The sequence below is a fragment of the Arachis ipaensis genome, chromosome B9, assembly GCF_059453495.1.
Source record: "Arachis ipaensis isolate K30076 ecotype BB chromosome B9, ASM5945349v1, whole genome shotgun sequence".
In the NCBI taxonomy this organism is placed as follows: domain Eukaryota; kingdom Viridiplantae; phylum Streptophyta; class Magnoliopsida; order Fabales; family Fabaceae; genus Arachis; species Arachis ipaensis.
This window is the reverse complement of record NC_142444.1, coordinates 389,454-400,475: the sequence shown is the minus strand read 5'-3', so window position 1 is coordinate 400,475 and position 11,022 is coordinate 389,454. Positions and strand designations below refer to the sequence as shown.

The following is an 11,022-nucleotide window of genomic DNA, read 5'->3' as shown; positions in this document are numbered from 1 at the left end:
GTAGCAATGCGGATGGCGGCGGTGGCTGGACGTTGAGGAACGGCGGCGAGAGAGGGCTGCTATGGTGCTTCCTCCAAGCTGCGTTCGAGTTCTCTTCGATTCCAAGAGGGTGCTGCGGGTTAATGGTTAGGGTTCCTCTAACCAACGGCGCCGTTTTGAGCAAATTTCAGAAAACCGGTTGGGCGGGTTTGTTGCTCTGTACGGTGCGGGTCGGTTTCCCGGCCCAACCCAAGTCCAAAAAATATGTTTAGTGGCTTAAACCCTTTAAACCCTAATCCCTGTTTTGTATTGGATTTCAATTGCTAGCTTTAATATTTTTCCCTCTTTTCGTCACGAGATTTATGACCTGAAGCTCGATTCCTTGACTGCTTTTCAGTTTCATAAACTTGGGGGATTCTTCCCTCTTATGGAACTTGAGTTCTGAAACTAAAGTGAAGATCTATTTGTTGACAGTGAATAGGATGGATCACTTTGCGGGAGCTGAAGAGCATCTTGCTCAACAAAGACTGAGGCAGAAGCTTGATGAAGTCAATGTAGCTGCTCAAAATAACCTTGCCCCTATCCAAGACCATGTCAATTTCACTCTCCAGGTTTCTTCTTTATTGACTGCTTCAATACAATGACAAATTTTGCACTTGCAAGCTTCCTATTCTATATAGTTCATTGTTTCATTGGATTTGACCTTTCCAGAAAGCATATTTCAAATGTGCGTATGAGTGCTTTGATAGGAGCAGAAGGCAGGAAGAGATAACTAATTGTGTCGAAAATTGCAGTATTCCTCTTGCTAATGTTCAACAGACTTTTGATACTGAGATGCAAAAGTTTCAGGTAAGTCTCTCTTTCCTTTCTCAACTGTTGTTGCTTCTTTAATTGCAAAAGTATTGTGAATTTATTTAATAGACAAGTCTCAATAGTACAATCAACGATTAATTGTCTTTATTCTAGGTAATCTGTTTCTATCCACTATTGATTATAGGGTTTACAAACATAAAAATTGGATCCAATTCACACTTTAACTTTTTCAACACTATTTGATGAAAATTAATGGTTTGTTGTAAGAAATAGAGCAGATATGTATGCATGCATCTTCGAAAATTTTGCATTGGAAGATCTTTGGACCTCCAAACCATTTAGTTTGATTTCCTATTGAAGATATGGTATTCATAGATCCATGTAACTTACCTCACCCTGTAGTAAAACGCTTAGTAGTTTTTGTTGTTGATTTCTCATTATTTGGACAATAAATACCTTGTTTTGAACATGGTGCAGGAGAAATTGAATAGATCTCTGATGGTATGTCAAGATAGGTATGAGTCTGCAAAGCTCCAGCAGAAAGGTGGGGCCATGAATGATATGGTTTCCTGTGCTGATGAGGCGATCCAAGACAGCATCAAGATGCTACCACTTCTTGCTAATAAGTTGAAATCCTCCTTTGGCATTAAGGACAATGACTCCTTCTAGCTCCATTTTTTTGTATCCAAAGATTTAGTTATTATTGTAGATGGTGCAAATTTGCAAGATATTATTTTGTAACTCTATCTAGAGTACACAAGATTTTGCTGGATTTCTGTAGTTAGAATGCTGGGAAAGCTTGATTTATCAATGACTTGAAGCAATAATTATGTGCATTTCGTTAGGTTTTATTTCGCTACCTTCAAATGTAACATTGTATACGATGTGATCATTTTAAATTTAATCGCAAACAACTTCACCCGTGCAATCTAGCCACCTGTTCTTTAAGCGGAATGCAAGCTCAACAATGCTGCATGAGTTTCTCCATTGTTTTGTTCTTCAGTGGTATGGTACACTAACGTGAAAAGATTATTATAAACTGATCATAGGTGGTGATTTTTATTGTGGGGAACAACTTAATGTTTCGTTTTATCGTTTGACTTTAGGAACTTTATATTTTAGTAGAAGTTGAAACTGTGAAAGATATATCAATGATTGTATTAATATGAGGCCCAATCATTTTCTTTTTTCCCCCTCGACAAACGATTTTTTTTCTCCCCAAAAAGAAAAGAGCTTCTCTTAATATTAAGTGCTTGTTCCAGTGCTATTAACATGATAAAAAATATTTTTTATTTTTAGTATATTTGATAAATTTTTAATATAAAATAAAATATTAAAAAATAATTTTTTTAAAAAGTTTTTTTTTAAAATAATATTTTTATATTATAAATAAACAAATAATATTTTTATATTGTATCCAAATATAATTAATAGATAATTTTTTTTGCATAAAATATCTAAATATAAAATTATTTTTATTTTTTTAAAAATTTTTTAAAAATAAATAATTAAAAAAAAATCTCAAAAACTTACCCTACCAAGCCCTAATATAATTTTTAAAGTGGTTAAAATTTTCTTTTTAAAAACTTTTCCAAATACAATGAAAAATAACCATATAAACAGACTTTGAATCATAGAGTTTTCTTGACCGGACATAAATATATGATTGCAATCGATATATTTTCGTGTAATTAATTTAGGTGTAAGTGAAGATAAGCAGAAGTGAACAGAACTAGAAGTAGCTAGAAGAAGAGGAGGCAGCAGCAGAGTTTGGTGAAGTAGTATCTAAGCCTGAATTACCAGATATGTACTTCCTCAGTCCTCATTTCTTCTAATTTGGGCGAATTTTCTTGCTCAGCGTATATTTCCGGTGACAATTGTAACACACAAACAATGCAAGCAGCATCTCTATCTCAAACCTTCATCGTAAATCCAACTCCACAGGTTTGTTCCTCTTCTTCTATTCCGAGAGAAGACAGTAATCGTAGTTTGTTTATTTTTAAAATACATATTTTGTGGCAGCTGCAGGTGGCCAGATGCAAGCAGAGAGTAGATGAGTTCATAATCCCCACCATGAATTTTACACATGTGCCTCCTTCATGGAAGCTTAGACATGCTGCAACAAAAAGGTACTGCTGCTTTCTTTATTTCAAATTGCGTCATTGTTTGTGCGAGTTCAAACTGCTTAAATTCATTCATATTAAATTTGAAATGTCCAGGGAACACGTTAGATGTCTTCCTAATGCTGCCGTTTTATCAGGTGCTAGTTTTTCTTAGGTCAAAGCATGCTCATTTTAATTGAAACTCGTGATTTTTATGTGAACAATTTCTCTTGGACTTCGGTTTTTCTTGTTGTAGATGCTGAAATTACTTGTGCACAGTTCGAGGAGTTCTCTGTCTCTGTTGGTGACATCAGTGATTCTAAAGAACTAAAGGTACATGCAGGCACAAACTCTAATCGAAATAAGTTTAAATGATTAGAGAAGGAATATGCAGGGCCAGCAGGGCAGAATCATGACATAATTGTTTAGATATATGTACAATATGATAATTACATTATTCAATAATAAGCATATGCAAGCTCATGATTTTGCTCAAAAGCATAGTGTGTGTTTGGATAAGTAATGTGCAATTGGCTGTTAAATTGTCCCACACAATACATGTAATTTCTAGGGTTGCATAGTCATGGTTTCCTTATGCCTGTAAATTTTAAATGGTGAATGCTTTGTTTAAATGCTTCTGTTCAGATAAGCATAAAGGTATCTGGAAGCAAAACTCAACAGATCTTTGATGATGTCTTTGGGAAAATGGTTGCAGCAGCACAGCCGATTCCGGGATTCCGAAGAGTAAAAGGAGGTGAAGTATCTGTCGACTTATATATGAAGAACACTCTATCAAGTTTTAATTGTGTGGATTTATAGCTAAATTGAAGTGTAATGAATTTCCATGGATTCCCGAGCTAATAGCAAAAAAAAAAAAAAAAGAAAAGAGAGAGAGAGAAAAGGATAGCCAATGAAAAAGATTGACTGAATCTATAACTGCTCTGGAACATAATTTTAGTTTCCTTTGTCACTCAACTTGAATTTTTCTTTTGTTCTCATGGCGAATTGCTGCTCCAACAATTTGGGGACTGCCAGGAAAAACACCAAATGTAAGTATCCATAGTCATCAATTCTCTGTTTTAGTCTTCATTGGCTATGTTGTTGTTGGCATTTGGCACTGGTTTGTCATGAAATTTTGAATCAGATAGATAATCTTTTCTCCATTTTCTCTTCCTTCTTAATGTGAACAATATGTGTGGTATGTTTAGATAGAATTGAGGGACCAGTTATGCTCTGTTGTTGATTCAGCTGTATAGGTCTTTGATACAAAGGAGATTAATTCAATTTTATGTTTTTGCCATATGTTGTGTTAAACAGATACCAAAAGAAATTTTATTAGAGGTGCTTGGGCCATCAAGAGTGTACAAGGAAGTTATCAAGAAAATTATCAACTCAACTGTAGCTGAGTATGTGGAGAAGGTATTTTGCCATATGCTATATTTGGATTAGGTTGCTTCTGTGAAAAGTATTTAACATTAATATCAATATGTAATGATTGCAGGAGCAGTTGATGGTTAGCACTAACCTGAGAGTTGAGCAAAGCTTTGAAGATCTTAAAAGTACCTTTGAAGAGGGACAACAATTCAGCTTTGATGCTGTGGTTCAGCTTCAAAAGTAGAAGCGAATTGCATCTGTTTATTCACACTCCATCTGTATCTCCTTCAATGTGATAGTTTCCATCGTTACAAAAGATTGTTATTGTCATAACTACAATTCCATCTACAAACATTACAATCTAATGGATGAAACTAAAACCATAAAGAAGAACCCGGTGAAGTGTGAACTAACACAAAGCGAATGAGAGATTGCTATGAGATAATGTACCTTGCACTATTTTTAATTCTTGGAACAATAATGTAATGAACAGAGCAACACTATTAACACTATAACACAAGCTTACTATTTCATGTAGATGTATAATAAAGCTTATTATGAAATGATTAAACACTTGTTTTTCTTTTATATAGCATAGTGGGTAAACATGGTTCAACCGTTTAAATCCTGACCATTGAAAAATACTTTTAAGTCTCTGACCTTCATAAAATTTGGACGGATCAGTCCCTGACGGAGGTATTTGGATGGAGGGATTGATCTGTCCAAATTTTGTGAAGGTCAGGGACTTAAAAGTATTTTTCAATGGTCAAGGACAAAAATGCCTGCAGAATAAAAGATCAGGACCTATTTGTCATTTTTTCATATATATATATATATATATATATATAAGAAGCAGCAGCGCGAGGGAGGAAGCACAGTCATGACGATGGTGGGGAAGCTTTTGAGCAGAACGTTGAATGTGTTCGGTGAGAGGCGAAGAAGCTTCTCTTCGTCGTCGGGTCTGTATGGGTTCCCTCATTTGAAGACCCCCAAAGGCTTCGAATCTTTCGTCGATGAAGCCATTCAAAGGTTCCCTTTCTACCTCTCTTCTTCTTCTTCTTCTTCTTCTTCTTCTTCTTACTTTGTGACTCTCAGGTCTGCGGAACTCATCGCTTACATTTCCACCGCTCCTCCAGCTGCAGATATCATGCGTACAATGGACGAGATTTCTGACACAGTACGCTCTTCTTGCTTGCTTGATTTTCCCTTGTACCTTACTGATTGATGCATCTCTGCGTGTTCCTGATCAGGTGTGTTGTGTTGTGGACTCTGCTGAACTGTGTAGGCACACTCATCCAAACAGGGAATTTCTTCAAGAGGCCAACAAGGCTTCCTTCAGAATCAATGAATATCTACATGTGAGCTGACGGGTGATCCTCACTCCTCCTCCTTAATGCATCTCACAATATTAACAAGAAAATATCTCATCTTGTAGCATCCACTTATGCTTTCTTTCTTGTACAGTATCTCAATACAAACCATGATCTCTACAATGCCGTCAAGAAAGCCGAGCAGGAGTGTCATATGCTCTCTGAAGAAGCTCAAAGGGGAGTTCGAAACTTGCGTGCTGATTTTGAAAGGGGTGGAATTCATCTTTCCCCTGGTAACCCATATTGCTCTTGATTTCATGGTTATGTTCTCGGAAATTGTTGCGGCACATTTCATGCGTTAAAAAATCTTTCTTTAAATGACGTGCTTTCTTTTGCAGAAAAATTACATCGCGTAAACTCACTAAATGTTGAAATTTCTCAACTATCCAGACAGTAAGTGTGTTTGTAAATGATACTTTCTTAACTTGACATCTCTATGCTTGTGGTGAACAACCAATACTTTGTCTCAGTGACACTATTTCTGTAAATTGTGATTGATTGGAGTTGGTAATTTATTTTAAAAATTTATCTTGTCTGATCTCGGCCCTGTAAAAAGGATCTAATGTACTCTATATTTTTGTGTACTTTGTCATTCTTTTTCTTTGTCTAACAAAAAATATGTGAATTTTCGACTCACTTAATGCTTCGCTACTTGTACTCCATAAGAGTAAATTTTAACGTGTCTGAATCATGTCCTATTTTGTGCTTTTGATCTGTTTGCATTTTGTTATGTTTTATTTGGGTAGGTACAATGAAAATATTGTCATGGATCCAGGAAATGTGGATATATATCCTTCATCACGCATACCCAAAAGTTTGCATTATCTTGTTAAGCCTATCTATCGGTCAGGTTCTTCAATAGTTACAGGGTCCAACACTGTCCTTAAAGAGAAAGGATATCAAATTACAACAGACCCACAAACTGTTGCCGCCATCCTACAGCACTCATCAGATGATGAGGTAATTTTCTATTTGATGATCTCAAAGTTTACCGTGGTATGTTAATACCCAGAGTGATAATTATCAAGTATCCAGTAAGTTTAGCCAAAGTAGAAAAAAGCGTTTAGAACCTCACTAAATCTTATGAGAAACTTAAACTTACTACCCATAAAACTAAAGCACCGATGAATTCTTTTGGTGTTCTTAATGAGCCTAAATAATGAACTAAGACTTCATCATTTGTTTTTTTGTTTTGTTTTGTTTTGTTATGTTTTTAAACATAAATCCTCACTGTATTTTAAGGTAAGGAAAATGGTATATATACAAGGAAATTCTGTTCCACATGCAAATGTTGAAGTTCTGAGAAGGCTTATATCTGCTCGACATGAAATAGCTCAGGTTTGTATCTTCGTTTGGCACTCTCACTCCCTTTAAGCCTTTACTTTGGCACCACAGCCTAAGTTTCTATGTTATCTATATTATTCATTGAATGTGAATATTTGGAGCACATGATTCATATGCATGTGAATATCACACATATCTAATTATCTATGCTGCTATAGGCATGGATGTGCATTGACTCTTTCCATTTTATGAATTACAATTAAGGTAGTCTGACTTCTTGCAGGTTGAAGTTTTATAATCATTGAAAAAGTGGATAGAATTTCATCATATTGACTTAGCTTAATAGTTTTCACAAGTATTTCCCACAAAGCTTAATGTTTATTCTGTTTTGACTATTACTCAATGATTTGACCATCTAGTCATTTGATCTAGATGATGGGGTGTAAATCTTATGCTGAATTTGCCGTTAAGCCTAACATGGCTACGACACCAGATGTTGTTAGGTCATTTTTACTTGAGATGAGCAAGATGGTGCAGGCAAAGTCTAAAGAGGTATGGCTTCCTTTTTGGCATACTTTCTAGATTTGAAAGGCGTTTTATCCTAGTGGTTTGTGCTTGTACCTGAAAGGAGGATTTTCTCTTTTCCTTATAATCTTAGGAGTTTGAGTTACTTACAAAATTCAAAAGAGAAACGTTCGGTCGAAGTGATGGAAATTTGAGGGCATGGGATGAGGCATACTACATGACTATGATGAAGTCCTCTACTTATAAGTTGGACAATTCGGTAAATGCAATACACCTGCATGATATGGTTGTCATTTATGCCTACCTAGAATTTTTTGTTCTTTTCCTTAATGGAAACATCATGTGTACAGGTTGTAGCATCATATTTTTCTTTATCAAACTGTATTGAGGGTTTGAAGGTGCTGGTGCAGTCATTGTTTGGTGCAACCTTTCATAACATCCCTCTGGAACCTGGTGAATCATGGGATCCCCAAGTGCTTAAACTGTCTCTTCATCATCCTGAAGAGGTACATGTGTAGAAACATAAATCAAACATTAATGTTTCCATAATTTTAACTTTTTGTTTAAAGTTCCTATCTATCACTCTGAATGGTTTTTGGTTGAAATTTAAGTAAATATAGCAATATATCTACATTTTATGTTATCTGAGCTTATTATATATGTTACTCTGTCTCCATTGGAGAATGCAAAATAAAATAAAAGATAATAAAATAAACTTTCATTTGGTCTACTGACTGCCAAATGTCCAATTACTCCAGGTAATTTATATTGTCAATGATGATGAATATCAAAACCTACTTATGTGTAACTTTTCATGCAATCAGTTTGAAATCCACTGAAGCTCAACCTCATTTCAGGGTGATTTAGGATATCTGTACCTTGATTTGTACTCGAGAAAAGGAAAGTATCCTGGTTGTGCTCATTTTGCAATTAAAGGGGGTCGCAAGATTTCTCAAACGGAATACCAACTTCCAGTACGTGAAAATTTATTTATTCTCAATCAGATTTGGACATTTAGCTAGCAATTATTGTTTTCTCTTTATGTCACTCAAATATGTGGTTCCTTTTTATGTCCAACTCTTTTATATGAAGAATTCACCTTAGAGAATTCAGAAGAGATCATAGAGAGAAGATATACATCCTTCTGTGGTAAAAGCAGGAGGCTTTTACAAAGAGAAAGGGAAAGTGAAATAAACAAGAGACTATGAGAACATTATTTCACCAATTGATCAAAATAGTTTAGCATTTCATTGTCTTGTATTTTACTAATACAGAAACTACACAAGGAGATACTACAAGTAACTAATTAATAACCCATAAGAGTTTACTTAATATTCCTTGGTGCTCCCTGTTAAGTTGAAAGCTCGTTATATTTTTCTTTACAAACTGCTGATTATTCTGGTTGCTGTCTGATTATGAAAAAATTGCAGGTTGTAGCTCTTGTTTGCAATTTTCCACGTTCACGAAGCCCATCAGCTGTGAGGCTTAATCATTGGGAAGTGGAAACTCTATTTCATGAGTTTGGTCATGCTCTTCATTCATTGCTTTCAAGAACGGTATTTTCTTGAATTTCTCGTGAGTTTGAATATACAGACTTTGCTTTCACTCCAAAGTTTTCCCTCTTGTTTTGTTTTTGCTGTGGATTTCTTATGCTCAGCCATTTTCAATTCAATCTTTTTCGTTACCTAATAAAAATAAAAATAAGAAATCAATAACACGTTGAATAAACACCAGAGACTATTACAAAATAAAGTAGGATTCATGAGTAGGGAGATTGAAGCATAGCCCAGGAGCTAGTAATTATTCCCCACAGATTTATATGGACAACATGTTAAACATTTTCAATTATCTGTAGTGTTTAATTTATAGCACTTAGATATCTTTTTCGTTAGATATTCTGAAGGCATAAATTCAAACATGACTGGAGCAAATTGAGATAATCTATAATGATATTGTTTAAATTATCTTTAGAATTTCAAATTTGAACTGTATTGATGTGTTGTACAATGAACTAACAAGACTGAGGTTACTTGAAAATAGAAAAGTTTGCATCTAAGATTGCTCTCATTGCAGTATGCTTTCTTGTTGTTCTTATTGCAGGATTACCAACATTTTTCTGGCACCAGAGTGGTCCTTGATTTTGCAGAAATACCATCCAACCTCTTTGAGTGAGTAGAATGGCTGCAATAACCTTTGTTTTCTTTTGAAGTTGTAATTCGTAGAAGAAGAGCGATTCAGACAAACTGTTTGGTGGGAATCAGGATATAATAATTAAAGGAAATTATGGATGTCTGATTTAATAGATAAGCCTCTATTGCATTGTTTAATGATTTAAAATAGGGAGAAATTGTTGCTGTTGCTAAATAAATTAGGTAACCACTTATCTGCTCACGTCATGGCTTTTGATTGACTTCATGGTATTTTTGGCGGATAGATACTATGCATGGGACTATCGAGTTCTGAAAAGATTTGCTAGACACTATTCAACGGGTGAAGAAATCCCTCGTAAGCTGGTGGAGTCAATGAAGGGTGCCAAAGATATGTTTGCTACCACTGATCTGCAGCGTCAGGTGTTTTTTCCTTTCGCTCTTTTATTTTAAATACCTATATTGCGCACTGGCTGGTGTCTTAAGTCAGTAAAGCATGACATATTTTTTAATATGTGAGAAGACATAACATAATTAACATAGTTTGTGTTTTCTGTCAGATATTCTATGCCTTGGTTGATCAGACACTTTTTGGAGAGCAGCCACTCCCTTATGGAGACACTAGTTCTGTTGTTGCTGAACTGAAAAGACAGCATACTTGTTGGGAACATGTGGAAGGAACACACTGGGAGGCCCGATTTAGTCATCTCCTTAATTATGGTGCAGGTTGGTAGGCCTGAGGCTCTGATAAATGTTGGCCTGCCACTTCAAATTATTTTTCCATTTAAGTTGAAGGTTCTGTTATACTTATTTTCTTTTTTGGAGCAGGGTATTATAGCTATTTGTATGCCAAATGTTTTGCTGCTACCATATGGAAGAAGTTGTGCCAGGAGGATCCACTATCACTAACTACCGGATTCGCTTTAAGAACGAAATTCCTACAGCATGGTGGAGCCAGAGATCCAGCTTCTTTGTTAAATGATCTCGTAGGTGATGGGATATATAGGCATTGTAATGGAGGGATAATCCCTGATATTTCAAGTCTTTCTGATGAAATGAAACTGGTTGAAGAATATCAGCAGCAGGTTCATTTGTTATGAGGCTTTCTTATAGTTTGGAGTGTACCTAACTAGCACCCTGAAAAGTTATCAAGACAAATGAGGCAGCACTATCGGGCGACTAAGTTCTGCAGTTCTACTTTTTAGACCAACCTGAGGAGGTTTTATCTTTAGGGCGTCGAACTATTCTATAAAAAGAAATGGAGCTTGTTTATGGTCTTTGTTTACATATACTCTTTTTGTATGAAGTTTCATTCATTCATTTGATTAAGCCTGAAGAAGCTAAAAAGTATATTGTCCTCCAGAGTGGGGGAAAATTGATTCTTTTTCAGAGTACAATTAAAGCATATTCAATGTCCACTGTATCTTT

General features: G+C 35.4%; 3 protein-coding genes across 9 annotated transcripts; all 3 read left to right on the top strand.

Annotated features, from left to right (window-relative positions):
• The first annotated feature begins 297 nt into the window (after positions 1-297).
• LOC107642254 (uncharacterized) lies at positions 298-1,619 on the top strand. The gene is made up of 3 exons (XM_016345544.3): positions 298-590; positions 691-828; positions 1,270-1,619. The coding sequence occupies exons 1-3, from the start codon at positions 462-464 to the stop codon at positions 1,459-1,461; spliced, it is 459 nt and encodes a 152-aa protein (XP_016201030.1). The 5' UTR covers positions 298-461; the 3' UTR covers positions 1,462-1,619.
• An 811-nt stretch (positions 1,620-2,430) lies between these two features.
• LOC107645040 (uncharacterized) lies at positions 2,431-4,839 on the top strand. 4 transcript variants are annotated; one of them, XM_016349049.3, is made up of 9 exons: positions 2,451-2,570; positions 2,651-2,736; positions 2,821-2,921; positions 3,012-3,052; positions 3,151-3,227; positions 3,540-3,648; positions 3,930-3,943; positions 4,212-4,313; positions 4,396-4,839. In XM_016349049.3, exons 2-9 carry the CDS (start codon positions 2,686-2,688, stop codon positions 4,510-4,512), a joined length of 612 nt encoding a protein of 203 aa, XP_016204535.2. In that variant the 5' UTR covers positions 2,451-2,570; positions 2,651-2,685; the 3' UTR covers positions 4,513-4,839. The 4 variants fall into 4 exon arrangements, with proteins under 4 accessions (XP_088353943.1, XP_016204535.2, XP_016204534.2 ...); XM_016349048.3 differs by having other exon boundaries at positions 2,815-2,921; XM_088497817.1 differs by having other exon boundaries at positions 2,431-2,736.
• Positions 4,840-5,035: 196 nt separating this feature from the next.
• On the top strand, positions 5,036-11,010 carry LOC107641590 (Zincin-like metalloproteases family protein). 4 transcript variants are annotated; one of them, XM_016345074.2, is made up of 16 exons: positions 5,036-5,297; positions 5,364-5,445; positions 5,519-5,626; positions 5,733-5,871; positions 5,977-6,031; positions 6,385-6,598; positions 6,881-6,976; positions 7,355-7,474; positions 7,581-7,706; positions 7,798-7,953; positions 8,305-8,421; positions 8,878-9,003; positions 9,548-9,615; positions 9,882-10,017; positions 10,155-10,320; positions 10,423-11,010. In XM_016345074.2, the coding sequence occupies exons 1-16, from the start codon at positions 5,149-5,151 to the stop codon at positions 10,692-10,694; spliced, it is 2,130 nt and encodes a 709-aa protein (XP_016200560.2). In that variant the 5' UTR covers positions 5,036-5,148; the 3' UTR covers positions 10,695-11,010. The 4 variants fall into 4 exon arrangements, with proteins under 4 accessions (XP_016200560.2, XP_088353941.1, XP_088353940.1 ...); XM_088497815.1 differs by having other exon boundaries at positions 5,123-5,297; positions 5,554-5,638; XM_088497814.1 differs by having other exon boundaries at positions 5,123-5,297; positions 5,519-5,638.
• Positions 11,011-11,022: the final 12 nt, after the last annotated feature.